At 51.2% G+C, this 18,133-nt stretch overlaps 3 protein-coding genes across 6 annotated transcripts; 1 reads left to right on the top strand and 2 right to left on the bottom strand.

The window, feature by feature from the left end:
- Positions 1-451: 451 nt before the first annotated feature.
- On the bottom strand, positions 452-8,854 carry CA9 (carbonic anhydrase 9). 2 transcript variants are annotated; one of them, XM_036081253.2, is made up of 11 exons: positions 6,179-8,854; positions 5,327-5,356; positions 4,676-4,846; positions 4,349-4,491; positions 4,179-4,271; positions 3,068-3,134; positions 2,060-2,217; positions 1,710-1,854; positions 1,547-1,573; positions 828-909; positions 452-685 (listed from the first exon to the last, which is right to left on the bottom strand). In XM_036081253.2, exons 1-11 carry the CDS (start codon positions 6,561-6,563, stop codon positions 619-621), a joined length of 1,368 nt encoding a protein of 455 aa, XP_035937146.2. In that variant the 5' UTR covers positions 6,564-8,854; the 3' UTR covers positions 452-618. The 2 variants fall into 2 exon arrangements, with proteins under 2 accessions (XP_035937146.2, XP_077917562.1); XM_078061436.1 differs by lacking the exon at positions 452-685 and having other exon boundaries at positions 694-909.
- A 2,150-nt stretch (positions 8,855-11,004) lies between these two features.
- CCDC107 (coiled-coil domain containing 107) lies at positions 11,005-18,046 on the bottom strand. 3 transcript variants are annotated; one of them, XM_036081285.2, is made up of 6 exons: positions 17,866-18,046; positions 17,625-17,776; positions 16,249-16,312; positions 16,066-16,156; positions 15,856-15,968; positions 11,005-15,495 (listed from the first exon to the last, which is right to left on the bottom strand). In XM_036081285.2, the coding sequence occupies exons 1-6, from the start codon at positions 17,969-17,971 to the stop codon at positions 15,398-15,400; spliced, it is 624 nt and encodes a 207-aa protein (XP_035937178.1). In that variant the 5' UTR covers positions 17,972-18,046; the 3' UTR covers positions 11,005-15,397. The 3 variants fall into 3 exon arrangements, with proteins under 3 accessions (XP_035937178.1, XP_035937177.1, XP_035937176.1); XM_036081284.2 differs by lacking the exon at positions 11,005-15,495 and adding an exon at positions 15,528-15,774 and having other exon boundaries at positions 16,249-16,309; XM_036081283.2 differs by lacking the exon at positions 11,005-15,495 and adding an exon at positions 15,528-15,774 and having other exon boundaries at positions 17,866-18,045.
- Positions 11,705-15,265, top strand: ARHGEF39 (Rho guanine nucleotide exchange factor 39). Its single transcript, XM_036081265.2, has 9 exons — positions 11,705-11,842; positions 12,044-12,138; positions 12,404-12,524; positions 12,776-12,894; positions 13,496-13,566; positions 13,810-13,938; positions 14,118-14,347; positions 14,598-14,686; positions 14,862-15,265. The coding sequence occupies exons 1-9, from the start codon at positions 11,705-11,707 to the stop codon at positions 14,875-14,877; spliced, it is 1,008 nt and encodes a 335-aa protein (XP_035937158.1). The 3' UTR covers positions 14,878-15,265.
- Positions 18,047-18,133: the final 87 nt, after the last annotated feature.

The raw sequence follows: 18,133 nt of genomic DNA, 5'->3' as shown, positions 1-18,133 counted from the left end.
CCCCCCACCAAATTGTCCACACCTTAATCCTGTGAAATGTTACCTTACGTGGGAAAAGGAACTTCGTGATTAAGCTAAGGATTTTGAAATTGGGAGATTATCCTAAATTATCCAGGTAGGCCCAATGTAATCACAAAGGTTCTTATAAGAGGGAGGCAAGGTCAAAAGGCAGTTGTAAGAGATACAACAATGGAAGCGAGAGGCTGGAGAGGTATGAGGAAGGGGCCACAAGCCAAGGAATCCTTGGCTTCTAGAACCTGAAAAAGGAAACCCCCTCCCCTCAAAGTGTTCAGAAGGATCCAGCCCTTACTGACACCTTGACTTCAGCCCAGAAGATTCATTTTGGATTTCTGACCTCCAGAACCCTAAGAGGATAGATTTGCATTACCATTAAGTTTGTGGTGATTTGTTAAAGGCAGCAATAGGAAATAAATACACCATCCTCCTGATCTGGGGAACAAAGCTGCCTTCCACATATTTTATTAGAAACATTTATTTTAAAAAATATTTGGACCTAAAAAAGGAAGTGGTATAAAGGGTAGGACAGGACAAAATCTCCCGCTCGCCCTCAGATTCTTCTGGCTGGCTTCTCTGCACATTCTCCCAGTTCCAAGGCCTCTAGGCAACAGTCTCCGTGACCTCTGCTGGGTGGTAGCTAACGTTCCCTTTGGTCCCACTTCGGAGTCTACACAACACAAAAGCCCAATCAGAAAACTCCCCCCTCCAGATGAGCTCGTTTGCATGCAGCGTTCATGAAACTGTTCCGGAACCATCCATGGAGGTGGGGCTGTGCCTGAGGAAGGGGCTCAGGAAGTGGGTAGGTATACCTTTGCTGCCTTCTCATTTGCACAAGGAAGGCAATGCTGGTGACTGCAAAGAGGAGGCCAAAAACCAGGGCCAGGATGTCACCTGGAGGGAGAGGAGAGGCTGCCTCAGAGTGACGAGGAGTCTGCAGGATTCCCTCAGCCTGCTGCAGTGTATCCCCCACCCTGCCCCCCAGGTTCTCCAGCTGCCTTCAGTGTCAGAATCCAGAAGAGGCCAGCAAAGGGATGGGGGTGGATACACAAGAAGGAGTAAGATGAGCACCTCTTTTTCTTAACCTAAAAGAGGTTGTTTGGGAAGGAGGATGCTAGGAGATTTCTGGAGCTTCTTTCTAATCAACTTTTGCCCTGGGGACAGGGGAACGCCCTCCCCCTTGATCTGACACTATCTTATTGGGGTTGGAGGTCTGTTATGCAGAAAAGGATAGGAGGTAGAGGTGGTGCTCGCCCCTGAGGCTGAACGATGCCAAGAGGTCAGCAGCCAGAGGGGCGCCTGGGTGGCTCAGTCGTTAAGCATCTGCTTTCGGCTCAGGTCATGGTCCTAGGGTCCTGAGAGCGAGCCCCACATCGGGCTCCCTGCTCAGCGGGAAGCCTGCTTCTCCCTCTCCCACTCCCCCTGCTTGTGTTCCCTCTCTCGCTGTGTCTCTCTGTCAAATAAATAAATAAAATCTTTAAAAAAAAAAAAAAAAAAGAGGTCAGGAGCCAGAGATGGGGCACAGACTCACCAGCAGCAAGGCAGGAATTCAGGTGGACTGAAGAGGAAAAGGACAAATTAGAACCAGGGCCTGTGACTACCAGTGACAGACACAGGCACAAATGAAGACACATGGGAGGATGAGGGACCTGTGGCGGCCGCACACAGCAATATGGGCCACCAGAAAGCCACACCTGGCTCAACAGTCCTGGGGCTGCTCTCCACTTCAGTGGGGAAGGAGGCCTCGATCATTCGTCCATTCAAAGGCTGCGTGGCTCGGAAGTTCAGCTGTAGCCGAGAGTCATCAGGTCCCCACAGGGAGCCAGAGAGGGTGTGGAGCTAGGGAGGTCAGGAGACAGTGGGGGTGGGCTCATGACAAGAAAATGAAAGGGTCACAGGCCTACTCATAGCCAGCACCTCAGGGCTTCACCCGCTATGTCCTCTGCTTCCCCCATTTTGCTGCTTCATCTCTTTATCCACCCTGATCTCATCCTTACACCCCTTTCCCCCACATCCCCTATGCCACCATCATGCCCAGCCCCACCTGCTTAGCGCTCAGCCTCACTGTCTGGTTGAACACAGTCCAGATGACCCCCTGGGCACAGGGGGGTGTGGTTAGAGACCCCTCGTAGCGGAAGTAGCGGCTGAGGTCAGCAGGCAGCAGTGCAGATACGTCCAGTCCTGGGACCCAAGTCTCTGAGTCTGTAGAGAGGACCTGTGCTGGAATCCCACCTGGATTGCTTTCCTCCAAAGCTCTGGGGTACAGGGATAAGTTTCGCCTCCCAGAAGCCAAGCTGGTGCAACTTCCTGAGACCACTTCTTCACTAAGTGTGTCCCTTCCCATAACTCAGCACAAGACCTAACTCAGAAGAAGGTAAAGGGCTGTGGGTCCTCACAGAGTGAAAGAAGTGCTCCCAAGGTCCTCCCTCTGAGTCTTCGCTCTTACTTTGCGTTCTATGATAACATGCTGGACTACAGATTTAAACCCAAAATGAGTCAAAAGGGAAAATGAGCTGAATAACTTGTAAATCAATATAAACATTTGAAACCATAAAAAACAGACACAAACACAGTTCCCTCTAGTTTAGTAAAATGTAAGGCCCGGTAGTGAGGTTCAAAATTACTCAGAGTGGCTGAGAAGGGAAAGATTTCCAGCAAAAGTACAAATTTAAAATAGTTGATGCTTATGAAGGAGAAATAGACAGTTTTCAGAAAAATTTTAGCTCCCTGGACTCAACCTCTGAAGTTCCAAACGCTTTTTTTTTTTCTTTTTTTGTATCTTCTTTTGGTTTTTGTTTGATTTGGGGTTTTGTGGGGTTTGGGTTTTTTGGGGGGATGGGATGAGGTTTTCGTCTGTTTGTTTTCGTTTTTAGCCATAAAGCCTGTGGGCCTCTGCTCAGCTTTATAATTATTGTCAAGATCATAGTTAGTTCACACGTTGGTTCCCTGCATTTGGGAGGGAGCCCATCTCCATCCTCACACCTGAGGCTCCCCAAGGAGAGTTCTTTATGAACAAGGGTATTGAGGGTAGTGGCCAAACCAACAAACTGACCTTCCTCAGTGATTTCTTCCAAATGTGACAGCAGCTGCTCATAGGCACTGTTTTCTTCTGGGCCCTCCTGGGAAATGACAGTACAAGACAGGTTCTTACAGGTATCTCAGGCCATGCATGGCTGGAGGCCTGAAGGTGAGGTGGGCTTCCCATACCTCCCCTCCCCCCCTTCCTCAGCTCTGAGAATGCTGGGAGAACACAAAATCTGTGTATTACTACTCAATTTACTTTTATTTTGCAAACGAACCTAAGCTGCTTGGTGGGCTGGTTTTCAAGGGTAAATTGGAGGAGGAGGAAGGTGGGCCACTCTCCTAGGATAGGAGACCCTCAGTGACCTGGGTCCTACTATCTTTTCCAGTCTCACTGATCCTACCTCCACATACACACTCATGGTCTCCCCACAGAAAGCCATAATAACCTTTGTATTCACGTTTCCTCTGCATTCACCTTAATAATTCATGTGTTTGACTTTGGGAGCAAGGACATGCTATCTCAGAGGCACTGCTCTGGACTTTGTGCTGGCAGGCTGGCGTTCAAGTCAGGCAGTTACTGAGCCTAGAAAGTATCTCACCATCCCTCCATTTTCCTAGCCTCTTCTAATCACTGTGTATGCAGCCCTGATTGTTACAGGTCCAAAGACGTCACTAAATATTTCTGTAGACTTTATTGCATTTCACAAAATGGAAAGTACCGGTTATAGGAGTATTCAAGAAATTACTCTTCTCTCCTCCGTTCCATCTGCCATTCCCTGAGTGGGTCATATTCTTAGTCCACATACACTGTTGGCTCTGCCTGGAATATCTCCTTTTCTTTCCCACTACTGAAGGCTTCAAGTTTGACCTTTGTGAAGTTTTCTCTGACCACCTTTTACTATGTCTGTGCCTTTTTGTCTTTCAAGTCAGCCTCCCCCACCGGCTGTGGGCGGAGCCACGGTTTCGGAATCCTTTGTGTGGCTCAGTGCCTGGCCTACAGGGGGTGTTGAGTGAATTAATGAGTGAATGAGGACTACCAGGTGCCAGCTTGCGTGTGCCAGGATGGGGTATCTGGAGTCAAACTACCCTGAGCCCTGGGGCGTGGGGAAGCAGGGGATAGGGGTGTCCAGGGCTGGTACCTGCAGAAAGGCGGCCAACACGGCCAGCCCCCCCGGGCGTCCCAAGGCCTCATCAACTTTGGCAAATGCAGTGCTGAGGTGAACCACATGGATCTGGAGAGAAACAGAGGGTAGAAGTGGGCAAGGCCCCCGGCCCAGCGCCCCCCTTCGCCTCTCCGCTGTGCCCTCACCTCGGCTGGGAAACGGTGGCCGTCAACCGTGTGCTCCGAGCCCGGGCGACCCGCAGCCCCCCAGTGCAGATGCAACTGCAGGGCCCGGTACTCCTGCCCGGGGCCCAGGGACATCTCCAGCCCCGGAGGCAAAATCAGCTGCACTGCGAGGGAAGAGGCAGCTGAGCCCGGAGGGCCAACCTACCCCGGAGGGCCAACCGAACTCCCAAGCACAGGCCTGGCCGGCCCTCCGCACTAGACCCGGGCCCATCCCCAGATAGTCTCCGCCCCCTCCCTGAGGCTCCGCAGCGAGACCACTACGCCCCCCCCCCCCGGCCCCCGCCTCACCCGTGTGGCCGTTGTTGCGTAGGCGCAGCTCTGGGAGTGGCGGGAGCTCAAAGCCCAGGATTTCCAGGGGTTGCAGGGCCGGGCAAAATACGGCGAGCTCTGGGCGGATATCTACCGGCGATTGGAAGCGGCCTGCGCAGGCTGGGGACACCTGGGGCCAGGGCGGGTCGCCTGGAGAGAGTGTGGACAGGAAATCTGGTGACAAGATCAGGAACAGTTCGGAAAGCGGGGTAGAAAAAGTGAGGGGGGCGCCTGGGTGGCTCAGTCGTTAAGCGTCTGCCTTCGGCTCAGGTCATGATCCCAGGGTCCTGGGATGGAGCCCCGCGTGGTGTTCCCTGCTCTGCGGAAAGCCTGCTTCTCCCTCTCCCATTCCCCCTGCTTGTCTTCCCTCTCTCTCTGTCAAATAAATAAATAAATAAAATCTTTAAAAAAAAAAAAAAAAAAGGAAACCGTGAGGGGGTGGAGTGAGAAGGCATAGGGCGGGAAATAGAAATCAGGGTTGTGGACAGAGACAGGGAGCCGGCGGTGCTGGGGACTGGCAGACAAGGCTGCAGTGGGTGGGACGCCCAGGAGCAGAGTTCGGGATGGCTGGGGGCTCACGTCAGCAGAGCAGGGTGACCAGGTTGGGTGTGCAGGGCGTGGGTGTCTCACCTCCATAGCGCCAATGACCGTGGTCATCCCCTGCATCAATGAGAAGGATGAAAAGCTGATCTTTAAGCCTAGTCCCTCCCCAGCAGCCAGAAAGAGGTGGGTCCCCCTCACTAGTAGGGGTTCTCCAACTCAGATACCTTACAGGGGCATAGCAGGTAACCGAAATGCCTAACGTGGCCAGGTAGAAAGCACAACAGATTGCAACCAAACATAACACCATGGCTTGGTAGACCAAAGATCCTACTGGCCCCAGAGATAATCAGTTTGCAACTGCTATCTTAGTCTGTAAAGTGGGTGGGGGCCTCAGTCCCCAGGCCCAAATCAGTACACCCTCTTCCCTTTCTCCTTGTCTCCAACTCCCTTCCCAAGGTTCCTTGTTTCTGAGTCAAATTATTAGGTTCCCCTACTTGCTATTCCTTCTTCCTAGATCTCAGTTTCTTCATCTGTAGACTGAAGATGAGGTGATCTCTACAAGCCCTTCTGGCTCTTCCTCGGCTACCCCCCACCCCGCCATCTTTCCTCTTTTCTTCCCTCATATTCTTACTTCTCTCCACCTATGTCCTCTCTTTCCACATCTTTCTCCTCTCCAACCTCCTCCTTTTTTCTTTGTCATCTCTTCCTGCTCACCTCTCTCCATCTGTGCTTTTTTGTCTCCCCATTCATCCCCTTCGAGCTCTGATGGGGGGTGGGGGGGGAGGGTCTAATGGCATGAGATTCCCTGGGGATGGGAAAGGCTACTGTCAGAGTACAGGCTCCTTTCCTTCTCTGAATAAATCCCTGCCGGGGCTGGGGTTTAGTGAGGGGAGGACAAACCTCCTGGAGGCTAGATTTGGAGGGCTGATGACCACTTACCTTTGTTGTGCCTGTGGGCATTATTCTGGGAGCCTGGGGGGTCCCTGGGTGCCTCAACAGTAGGCAAATCCTCTAACTTCAGAGAATCCTCTTTTCCTGGTTCAGTCTTCATTCCAGATGGGTCCTCCTCTCCAGGTGGGTCCTCCTCTCCTGGTGGGTCCTCCTCTCCTGGTGGGTCCTCTTCACTGGGTAGGTTTTCCTCATCCAGCTGATCATCTTCCCCAGATGAATCTCCTCCCAGCCCGGCCGACCCCTGCATCCGGGACAGGCTCTGGGGATGGGCAGGCACCAGGAGCAGCAGTACCAGCAGCAGCTGCACGGCAGGGCCCGGAGAAGGGGCTGGGATCGACAGAGGGAGCCGGGGACTGGGGCACAGGGGAGCCATGTGGCTGACTGCGGGGTGTCCCAGACACGGTGTGTACGGGCTGTACGTGCATTGGAAACAGGAGCCGGGTGGGGGAGGAGCAAGCCTGGAGGGGAGCAGGCTGACTCACAGAGGGCCCTTTTGTAGAGATGGAGCCAAAGTCCTGTGGGTCTGCCTGGCCCTGTGCCCCTTCCCCGATACCAAAGCCTGGATGGGGGTGGTATGAGGGGCAGGTATGTGCACAGGCAGGAGGTTATCGGGGTCACAGGCTCAGCCTGGAACCCAAGGCACCACCTGGCACTACACAGGCTCTCCCTGGCACCGCCCAGCTGCTCACCAGCCAGCCTCAGCTAACCCTGGCCTGCTTCCCAGCCCCAGGAAGAGAAGGGGAAAGACAGAGAGTTGGGGGCCCCACAGCCTCTGGCTGAGAGGGGAAGCAGCCCATGGATATATCCCTGGCCTAGCCAGGGAGCAGATAAAGGGGTAGGACAAGCTATTGGGGAAGCCTGGGAGTGGGTGGACAGAGAGGTAGGTGGGAGGTGAATCTGAGTATAAATGAAAAACTGAGTATATGTAAGAGAGGGACTGTGATGGCTTTAAACTAAATTTATTTTTCATATTACGCCTCTGCTCAAAAACCTTCATTGGCTTCCATCTGCCCATCTTCTTCCTGCAGTTGACTTTCAAGCCCTTCAAAATCTTACCCAAGAAACCGTTCCATTTTATCTCCCACTATTCTCCCTCATACTCCAGCCAAATTAAACTATTCATTTTTCCCCCCAGACCTTTGACCACCTTTGTTCATCTAGTTCTCACTGCTGGGAATACAACTCACTCTTATATTTAACAAATATTTATTTAGCATCTACTATGTCCAGCACTGGGCTGTGGACTAAAAGTACAGAAATGAATAAGACACAGTCCCTGTCCTAAGGAGCTCACTGTCTAGTGAGTGAGGGCAAACACTATCACAATATTCAGTGGAGAGAGATTAATTCTGCCTCAGAAAGTAATACAGAAATAGGCAAAATCTGATCGGGACTTTGAAGAAGTAGCAATTCAATTACTAAAAACACTGGGGAGAATGGTATTTTGTGCAAAGGAAAAGCATCAAATATCTTGTGCAGGAGAATGACAGAATCCAATTCTCATATTAGGTTGTAATGAGGGCTGGTGTGGAGCATGGATTTGAGAGGGAGAGCACGTGCAAGGAGATGAAGAGTGAAAGGACCCCAAGAATGGACTTGGGGTTCCCAGTATGCCTATTCATTTGAGAAACATTTATTGAGCCTCCTCCAATCCTCCAGGTACTGTTCTAAGCCCTAGGGATGCAGCATTGAACTAGAGACCTGCCTCTGCTGTTCTGTAGCTCACATTCTAGTAAGGTCCCTATGGCTCCAACAAACCAAAAGAGAATAAGGCCATCTCAGGAAGTTCCTATCTGGGGCTAACATTCAGTAGATATGCACCAGTACGGTTGTATGGATTAGAGAAATTTGTTGAAATATTTCTAATCCTATCGAGAACTAGTCCCTAGCTTCAAGGTGCTCCGGCTACCTCCCTCCTCTCTGGGGACTCTACTGATCTCTTATCTAAAGAGGTAATGCCCGGCATAGCAGAGGCCCAAGGACCCCACTTGAACGCCCCAGCCAGCTGCCACTGTCATGAATCAGTACTTGTGTACCCACTACCCTGTTAGTTTTACTCTCTGTCCTGTCTAAATCCCTTCTATGGTTCAAGACTCAGCTCAAAGGCCACCTCTTCCACTTTCTACCACAGGAAGAGATTTCTGGTGCCTCTGAACCATCACAGTTCTTTGCCTGCCCTTGCTAATAACCTTGCCCAACTTATATTATGGTGATTTATGACATTTTATCTGCTCTAATAGCCTTGAGTTCCATAAGGGTAGGGTCCAGTATTTAATTCTTTTATTCACCAACCGTTATTGAGCATTTTTCTCTCTGCAGATCACCTTGCCACGACTTGAGAAAAACCACATTGACTAAGATGCCTTCCCTGCCCTCAGGGAGCTCAGTCGATGACTTGTGTTTGTCAAACCACAACTGTTCCAAGAGCATGATGGCACATTTTTACAGCACCCCAAATTATCTGCCTTGTCAGATTGTCACACTGTATACCAAAACTTTCACAGAGCTGAACAGCTGCTGTCCTCCAAGGAGGCAGTCAGCCTAACAATCTGGGTTGCTATCTCTGGGGCCAAATTAAGAGCCATCCACGGAAATCTGATCCGGTGTGCAATGTGGAAGGTCAGCTTATTGTCTGGTCAGCTGTGATGGCAGCACCTCGGTTAGACCCCGACACATGGAGGGTACATGGTAGTATCTGAACTGGACGGACCTGGACAAGACAGAATGTGGTAAGACGAATCTAGTTGAGGTGGAAGAGTTCATGGGAAGCACAGAAGACAGAAGCACCGTGCTAACTGGCGTCTGGAGTCTGTATGTGTGGAGATCTTTCTCCAAGGCCCATCCCAGCTTTACTTCACTTTCCCTCTTTCCAAATGTTCTTATTTCCATTGTTTTCCCATTTAGGTCTCTGTCAGGATTCCCTGGTACACTTCTCCGCAGCACTCTATATGTCCACACGTCTCCCTGCCGTCTCAGCTGCTTTTAGTCAGTATTTCAGAGCCTAGATCTGTGTCTATGAGCAGGTCTCTCTCTGTTTCAGCCTTTTAATTTTCCAAACGCCATTCTCCATGGTGCTCTCTTTCTTAAGCGCTCTGTTTCTGTGTGTGACTGTCTCTGGTCTGGGCGGGGAGTATAGACTCTGACCCTGGATCATGCCTTTGCAGCTGGGAGACTGCCAAACTCTAAAACAGGTTTGAGCTCCCAGAGTCTTATTCAGGGAGCTTTCCCAGGTTGGGACATGGTGTACTCAGGACCAACTGACTGGGTCACCCCCTGCCTGATGCATGGCCTCTCTGTGGTATTTATGGCCAAGTTTTTGGTGGTTAGGGTCTGTGTCTTCAGACATGTAGGGCCATGTTTCTGCTCATCCCACGGCTGCAGAAGAGACTTGTAGTGATACTGACTACATGGGATTATCTGTCCCCTTCCACCCATGAACTCTTAGTGTGGACTGCCCCACATTCACTTGAGACAGTGTAACCAGTCCTCACCTATATGGTGTCACCAGTTTCCTTACAACCCAAGTCCAAGGTACAGTCTGACCCAAACTTTCTCTTTCCGCCATCCAACCCTTCAAGTTGTTTTTCCCTGATCTAAGTCCAGCATTTCTCCTTAGAATTCTTAGAATGTCAGTGAGCTAAAGGGGACCTCAGAACCCTAACAGTACTCTGGTTCTTGTCTTGGGTTCCAAATTCCTAGGAGTCCACAGTGGTAGGAATGCAGGGTCTGAAGGTTTCTTAACATTTTGGTCTTTAAGAGTATTTTTTTCCTAGTTAAAAAGTAATGCATGTGGGGCGCCTGGGTGGTTCAGTAGTTTAAGTGTCTGCCTTTGGCTCAGGTCATGATCCCAGGGTCCTGGGATCAAGCCCCGCATCAGGCTCCCCTGCTTCTTGCTCTCCCTCTGCCTGCAGCTCCCCCTACTTGTGCTTTCTCTCTGTCAAATAAATAAATAAAATCTTTAAAAAAATAAATAAAAATAAAAAGTAATGCATACATGCTCAAGCAGAAAACTTGGGAAAAGAAGAAAAACATAAGGGAATTTTAAAAATCACCCTGTTTGTCCCATTCACCCCTTTAACCTCAGCGATCCAGTGCCTAGCACAGATTAGGTGCTTAAAAAAATATTTGTGGAGTGCATTAACTTCAATCCCATCACCCAGAGATAACAACCACAACTACCTCTTGACTACTTCCAGTCCTATATATGCTATACATATATGGGATCATATTGTACAAACAGCTTTGTTAGCCTGCTTTTTTTGGTTTTGGCAATATACTCTGTGTTTTCCATATTGATAGGTTTTTTACATTTTTAATGCTTTCGTATTATTCCTTCAAATAGCTGTACCATAATTTTCCTAGTCAATTATCTCTTTTTTTTTTCCCTAGTCAGTTCTCTACCACTGGACATTTAGATGGCTTCCAGTTTTCTATTGTTACAAACAACACTGTACCACCCATTCTGGCATATATATTTTTGTCCACATATCTGGTTCTTTAGGGTGCATTTCTAAAAATGGAATTGCTAGGTCATAAGAGTAAGCACACTTTAAGACTTCTTATACATCCTGGCAAAATGGCACTGCCAATTTACCCTCCAGGGCTACTGTCAATTTTTCGAAAGACCTAACGAAGTAAGGAAAATCTGGTCCATTTTATCTTTGACTAGGTAGCACAGACTAATCAACTCCAAGCTTTAGCCTTTGGCCAGAATTATAGCAATTCTGACCACCACGTTAGTTACTGACGTTTACTGACCAGCAGCTAATGGGCTGTCAGGTTTTGGATCAGTATGAAAGGAGAAAACGAGTTAGTAACTTAAAACCTAAAACTTTTTTTTTTTTTTTTAATTTTATTTATTTATTTGAGACAGAGAGCACATGAGAGGGGGGAGGGTCAGAGGGAGAAGCAGACTCCCCGCCGAGCAGGGAGCCTGATGTGGGACTCAATCCAGGGACTCCAGGATCGTGACCGAAGGCAGTCGCTTAACCAACTGAGCCACCCAGGCGCCCAAAACCTAAAACTTTTGTCCATGGGCCAAAATATTTCAAACCGTGTGACCCGTGAGGTTTCCTAGTAGTTAAAGCACTGGGGACGACCGGGCCCCAGAGTCTGGCACAGGCCCAGGACAGAATATGTACGGTAATTATTGCCCCCCTCCTAATTTTACAGATAGGACACTGAGGCCCCGCTGGTGTCTGCACTTCCAAATCTCCTGACTCAAGGTCCAGAATGCTGCCCAAATTTAGCGCCACTCCAGAGGAGGGCCACCCACCTGCCCCACTCGGCGCTGCCTGAGCGGGCTTCTCGCACCTGCAGCGCGGCCCTGGCGGTAGGGCAAGGCCATAACGGCAGAGACTCGATGCGGGGCGGCAGGCCGCCGCGCATGCTCCGTCCTGCGTGCAGCCTCCCGGGGCCAGGAGGCGCGCTCCTCTCCCCGGCCCCGCCCCGGGAGCGGTTGGGATTTGAATCTCCGGCGGGCTGCGGCCGGAAGGACCGACCCCTCAGCCCGGCATGGAGAGGTCGGGCGCCAGCGGACGGTGCCCAGTGCAAGAGCAGCGTGCCCGTTGGGAGCGGAAACGCGCCTGCACTGCCCGGGAGCTGCTGGAGACCGAGCGGCGCTACCAGGAACAGCTGGGGCTGGTGGCCACGGTGCGGCCGCGCACGCCCTCCCGTATGGGGCGGGGACCCCAGGGTATGGGAGGGTCTCTGCGAGGTCGGTGACCCCGAGTATGGTGGGTCTTGGGCTGTCCGTCTGCATGTAGGGAGCTCAGGAATTCTACAGTTTCTAGCTGCGGCTTGGCATTAGCCTCCTCTTCCTGCAGACTATATACCGGTATTCTCCTTCCGCAGTATTTCGTGGGGATTCTGAGAGCCACAGGCACCCTGCGACCAGCAGAGCGCCAGGCCCTGTTTGGGCCCTGGGAACTCATATACGGCGCCAGCCAGTGAGTAGAAGGGGCGTGGGGAAAGAGAAGAGGGAAGGCCCTGGCCTCTGGCAGTGCACGAAGCTTGGAGTGGGGGGAGACCCAAGTTCATACACGGAGTCTGCCAATTACCTCACCTGTGCTCTTGGCCCAGTGCCTTACCGTGCCCCACCTTCCATCTGTAAAATGGGGTAATACCACTACCTCCAGGGCAAGGTTATGAGAATTCAATAAGGTGGTGCTTGGTAGTTGCTGGACTGCTCTTTTACTGTCCTCACCCACGCAGAGAGCTGCTTCCCTACCTCGAAGGAGGGCACTGGGGGCAGGGGCTGGAAAGCTTCTGCCCCCACCTGGAGCTCTACACTCAATTTGCTGCCAACGCAGAGGTGTCCCGGACCACCCTGCAGGTAACCTGAAGATAATCTCAAGTCCTTCCCCTCTTGCCCCATAAGCTGCCTCTTCCTCTGGAGCTCCAAACTTCATTCATACTGTTCCTACATTTATAGAGCCCCGTGGGTGTCCCCATCTGTCCTAGGTTCACTCTAGGGCTTCTCTCAGTAGCACACAGCTTACAGAGGGCTGGGGGTGTGTACACAGATGAATACAGTCTAAGGAGTGGCTTCTCTCCCTGCTGCCAACCCTTTCCTCATCCCTTCAGGAGCAACTAAAGAAAAACAAACGTTTCCGGAGGTTTGTGCGACTTCAGGAAGGCCGCCCTGAGTTTGGAAGCCTTCATCTTCAGGATCTGCTCCCTCTGCCTCTGCAGAGGCTCCAGCAGTGAGTAAACTCACCTGGACTCAGCCAACTTCTCTTTTCTGAGTCTGTATGATTGCTGCTGTCAGCTTTGTGGGGTTTATGGCTTCTGTCCCATTGCCTCTCCTGGGACAAACTGCTCCTAAAAACCTCTTGCAAGAGTGTGAACCCACTGGAGTAGCTGGAGTCTGCAGCCTCAGCCCCTTAGCTAGGAATGTGGAACTCTGCATTGAAGTGAGGGGGCCTGTAATAGAGCTAGTGACAAGCAAGGTATGGAAGAGTTTGTTGAGATGAGAGGTTTGCCTACCTTAGACTTCTGTTCCTGGGGCTGTTAAGAGGATACAGTCAGGTTATCTCTAACATCCTCCTTGGGTGGATTAATTTTCATCTTGGGATCTAGACTCCCAAATTATGGTCAGTCTGCTTCAGTGTGGGATGGAAGAGGACCATGTGGTCTGAGCCCAGGTTCTGAGTCCCAGATGGAAGAGGGGGATGCAATCATCAGAAGCAGATCTTTCCTGGCCTTGCAACTGAAGTGTGTGTCGGGAGCGATCTGTATGGCAGGCAGAAGGAATTCTGCCCAGCTCTACTTCCCCTCATGGACTTCCAGCTGTCTTAATTCCAGATATGAGAATCTTGTCATGGCTTTGGCTGAAAACACAGGTCCCAACAGCTCTGACCACCAACAGCTCACACGTATGTTCTTGCTCCTCTGAAACACAGGCAGGAGGCTGCCTCTCCTGTATCCCTCTCTGGTTCTGACCAACAATGTCCGGTATGTCCCTGTCTTCCATTGACATGTACATAATGTGCCTGTTGCCCTGCCTCCTCTCCAAGAGGTTAGACCCTCACCCCAGTCCCCTCCAGAATAGCCTTTCCCCACCATCAGTCACCCAAAGTCAAAGCTGTACTGGGAGTAGGGCGGGGGATATTTTCCAGGGGCTGCCCGGCTGATAAGTGAGACCGCCCAGAGAGTCCACAGCATTGGTCAGAAACAGAAGAATGACCAGCACCTCCGGCGTGTTCAGGGTTTGCTCAGTGGCCGCCAGGCAAAGGGGCTTACCTCAGGTAGTCTGAACACTCCCCTTCTCCCCCCCTGCCCCCCAGTCCTCAAACTACCGTTTTCTGACCCTCCTTTTTCTGTATTGCCAGCACATACGCCCCATTTCCTTAGCCTCCCCTTCCTTCTGCTCCCATGGATCATGGTCCTGGAGCTGCACCAGAATAACAGCTCTTCCACCCCCCAGGTCGCTGGTTCCTACGCCAGGGCTGGCTATTGGTAGTGCCTCCCCATGGGGAGCCTCGGCCCCGAATGTTCTTCCTCTTCTCCGATGTGCTCCTCATGGCCAAACCTCGACCCCCACTGCACCTGCTGCAGAGTGGCACCTTTGCCTGCCGTGCCCTCTACCCCATGGCCCAGTGTCAACTCCACAGGGTCTTTGGCCACTCAGGAGGCCCTTGTGGTGGACTGCTCAGCGTAAGTTATGGGCGGGAGCCCTAGTTAGGTAGGAGAGGCTCAAAACAGACTTCAAATGCCTATGTACTATTTATCTCCTTGGCCTGGGCCCCCTTCAGAGGAACTAAGCCACCTGCATTGAGATAGTGGGGGCTTGGGGTTCATCCCTAGTTTTCACCTCAGCCCTGAATTACCTCCATGGAAATAGCAAGGCCTTCAGCTTTAGCCTGGACCTTTCTGAGCCATGCGCTAAGAGGTGATTTCTCCCTAGCTGTCCTTTCCCCATGAGAAGCTACTGCTTATGTGCACAGACCAGGAGGAGCTGTTGCGCTGGCACCACAGTTTGACTCTGGCCATCAGGTAAGATGTGCCTTCGCTCAGAAGACTGCTGTGATGAGGCCCATGGGCTAGGAATGAGCAATTCTAATCCTATCTCACGTCTTACACCTGCTGGGCCGCCCCACCCCCAACGCCTTGGGTGATTTTGTCTGAATAGAGTGCTCAGGCCAGTGCCTGAACTGTCTTCTCTCCACAGCAGCCAGAAGAACTAGAAGAATCTTAAAATTCCAGAACCCAGGATACTTGAAGGATAGGTCAAAGTCAGCAGTACAGAGAAATCTTCAGTACTAACTAAACAAAACACAGAACCCTTCATGGTTTGAGAAGGGTCGTTTCGGGTTTGCTTGGGACCAAGCCGTGCCAGCTTATCTGACCAGCCCTTAAGAATCAGGAAACCAAGTCCAACCCAGCTGAAGCTCTGCTGAACCAGCCCCTCCAATGCAGATGAGGGGATTCAGGACTGATAAGCTCGGTGCTGGGTCTCTGGCTGGTTGTTTATCAAGACTGCAGCTTTGTAAACGTGGATGTTTTTATGTTGTATGCAGTTTCTATAATTTATTTTCCCACTGGATTTCAGTAAAGTTTTTTTTTTTTTCTTAACCTTTTTGGAAAGGCCTTTCTGTCTCAGCTCTGCGATATGAGAAAGAAAGGTTTTTGTGCCCCGAAGGCTGGCATGATGGTGGCCTCAGGAATACAAGGAAAAGAGCTGGAGCTCCCTCTATCTCTCAGCTCTCACACTGGAAGTTGGCCTCTTTTTATCCTAATAAGGGAAGCTTTCCAAGAAGGCCTGGTTGCTCTTGGGCACCTAGTATGGGTGTGTGTAGGACCAGCTGGAATGGAAAAAGCACACAGGAGTACCCAGTCACAAGAACAGACTTTGTTTTACTAAACCTTCCGCTGTCATTTCTCCTTGCCAGCGGGGGCTGTGACTGCGGCCCTTCCCACAGCCTTGCTGCATCTTCTCCTTAGCCCCTGCTCCACTTCCCAGGGAGTAGCTAGGGTTCTTGTCTCTGTGCTCCAGTTTAAGGGCTCCTCCCAGGCCTGACTGTCACCAGCCTCCTCCTCCTCCTCCTCTATACATAAGTCCTCAGGAAAGGGTATGCTGGCCTCTGCGAGGGAAAAGATCAGGCATATTCCTATCTCAGAGACCGTCTCTACCTCCACCAGACTCTCACCGCCCAACCCTTTACCTGGTTCTGGAATGTCCACACCCTTGTTTGGCTTGCTGTCTTGTAACAGCTGGTGGATGGTCTGAAGCTTCATATTCAGAAGCTCTTGCTGGGCTCCAGCCAGGGTAGTCACACTGTAGAAATACCCACTCAGAGGCTAGCCGATCTCTGTCCCCACCTCTTCCACCTATCACAGAGCTCCCCTGGCCACAGGGCCATTGCTCTTCTTACCGCTCAAAAAGGGGGTCCAGTTGGGCCATCAGATTGTTCAGGTGTTGCTCTGTCTGGGCCAGCTGTTGTGTCAACTGGGCCAGCTGTTGCTCTGGGGGTAAGGGAGAAAAGGAGAGCAATGGTTATTCATACCTTCTGCTGTCCCCTAATCCCCTACCAAACACAGACTTGTGCAAAACCCACCTGACTGCAGTGATTCCTTCTTGCCTGCCTCTTCTTGGAGAACTGCAGCCTCATCTTTCCCCTGCTATAGAAGAAAGAGAGGGCTAGCCCGCAGCAACAAGCTTCTCATCACCTGGGTCTCCAAAGCCAGGGAGAGGAGGAGAATTTGAAGTCAAGAAAGCTATGGAGTTTTTCCTTCAAAGAATCACATCTAGCCTAGCTCCCCACCCAGGACCTCAAGCAACCTGTCAGTATGTCCCCATACGTGGTCATTCAGTCTAATAAAACTCCCAGGAATGAGCAGCTCTCTCCAGTTTGAGAACGCTCTGGTTGTTAGTTTATATACAAAACCACAATTTTTCCTTCATGTATCTTCTTTCCATGTTGCCTTCCAAAATCCTGTCTTTTCAACACGACAGCCACTCAGGAATTTGAAGACAATGGTCCTTGCCCACTCCCCTTCCCCATGTCTTATCTGGTTTAATATCGCCAATTTTATTCAGTCAGTGCTCATCTGACATGGTTTTCCCTGGTTGCTCTACTGGGCATGTAGTGTTCTTAAAAGCAGTGCCCTGAAGAGAATAAAATTCTCCAGGGGTGTTCTGATCAGAAGATGAGGTGCAATACCTTGTTCCTAGCATTGATTGGGGAAATGGGTTGTCACATCACACGACTCAACTTTATTATTCAACTAATAAACTGCTGCTAAGTTCTGTTTCTTCCAGATAGTACTTGGGTCCACAAAGAATTTATTATCGATTCTCTTTAAATTTCCTCATTAAATTCGGTCCCTCATCCTAACCTATCTATTTGGAATTATGATTAGCTATCCCTTTTAATGTCATACCATCTCCAAACTTGTTCAGCCCTCTACTTCCCAATGCAAATAAGTAATCGGGCCAGGTTTGAAGATAGAGCCGTGGGAGGTATTACTTTCCATCTCAACCATTTACATACACTAAAATGTACTGTCAGTTTACATTTCAGGGCCTCCTTTCTAAGGAGAACATGAGACTGGTGCCTTGGATATTGTGGCTACAGCAATCAACACTTTGTGCCAAGATTGGAATTTTACCAGGAGCCACACTTTTATAGTATGGACACTTACTTGCTGGGTTCAAACCCCAGCCCTACCAGTTTCAACTAGCTCTGCGTGACTTTGAGCAAATGACTTAATCTCTTCATTGGACTGTTGGGAGGATTTATTTACAATTTACCAAGCGCCCTTTACATCTGCTACCTCGCTGGATGCTCAAAATAACCCCCTAGTGTTGGAAAGCTAAGGAACTACAGTCTTCGTTTTACAGACTGACGGAAAGAAGTGTCTTTTCATGGTACCATAGCGCCCCCATGGGAGATTCAGGCCCGGGGCATCCCCGCCCCTGGTCGTCCCGCACCTGCAAACACTTGTACAGCACAAAAGCCACGACAGCTGCGGTGTACAGCGCCCCCAAAGGCAGAGCTCCCGCCCGGGCCCGCTCGCGCTGGTCCTTGGGCGGCTGCCGACGCCGGGGTTCCGTGGCCTCAGGGCCGACCTGGGCGGGGTCCCCTGCGGAGGACGGCAGAGGTGGGTCAGTAGAGCTGGGGCCTGAGACCCGTGGGCAGTCCTAGCCTCCCTCCAGCAGCCCTCGCTGATACCTGGGTGTGCCCGGAGGTCGGGGCTGGGGCGGTCTCCGAGGACCCCGGGCAGTGCAGACACAAGTAGCAACCCCAGCAAACCCGCAAGCGAGACCGAGCCCGCCATTGCCGATCACAGAATGAAGGCCCCGCCGCCGCCAGTGTTAGCCGCGAGCCCCAGCGCGCATGCGCAAGAGGGGCGGTGCGTGTGTCCCGCTCCGGGACGCGCGGGGAGGTCACGCCCATTTTAGTGTGTGGGCGGGGCAGGCTTATTAGCATAGGACTTTGG

Source organism: Halichoerus grypus, chromosome 14 (genome assembly GCF_964656455.1).
Source record: "Halichoerus grypus chromosome 14, mHalGry1.hap1.1, whole genome shotgun sequence".
Classification (NCBI taxonomy): domain Eukaryota; kingdom Metazoa; phylum Chordata; class Mammalia; order Carnivora; family Phocidae; genus Halichoerus; species Halichoerus grypus.
The sequence above is the reverse complement of the archived record's forward strand: the minus strand, read 5'-3'. Positions and strand labels throughout refer to the sequence as shown.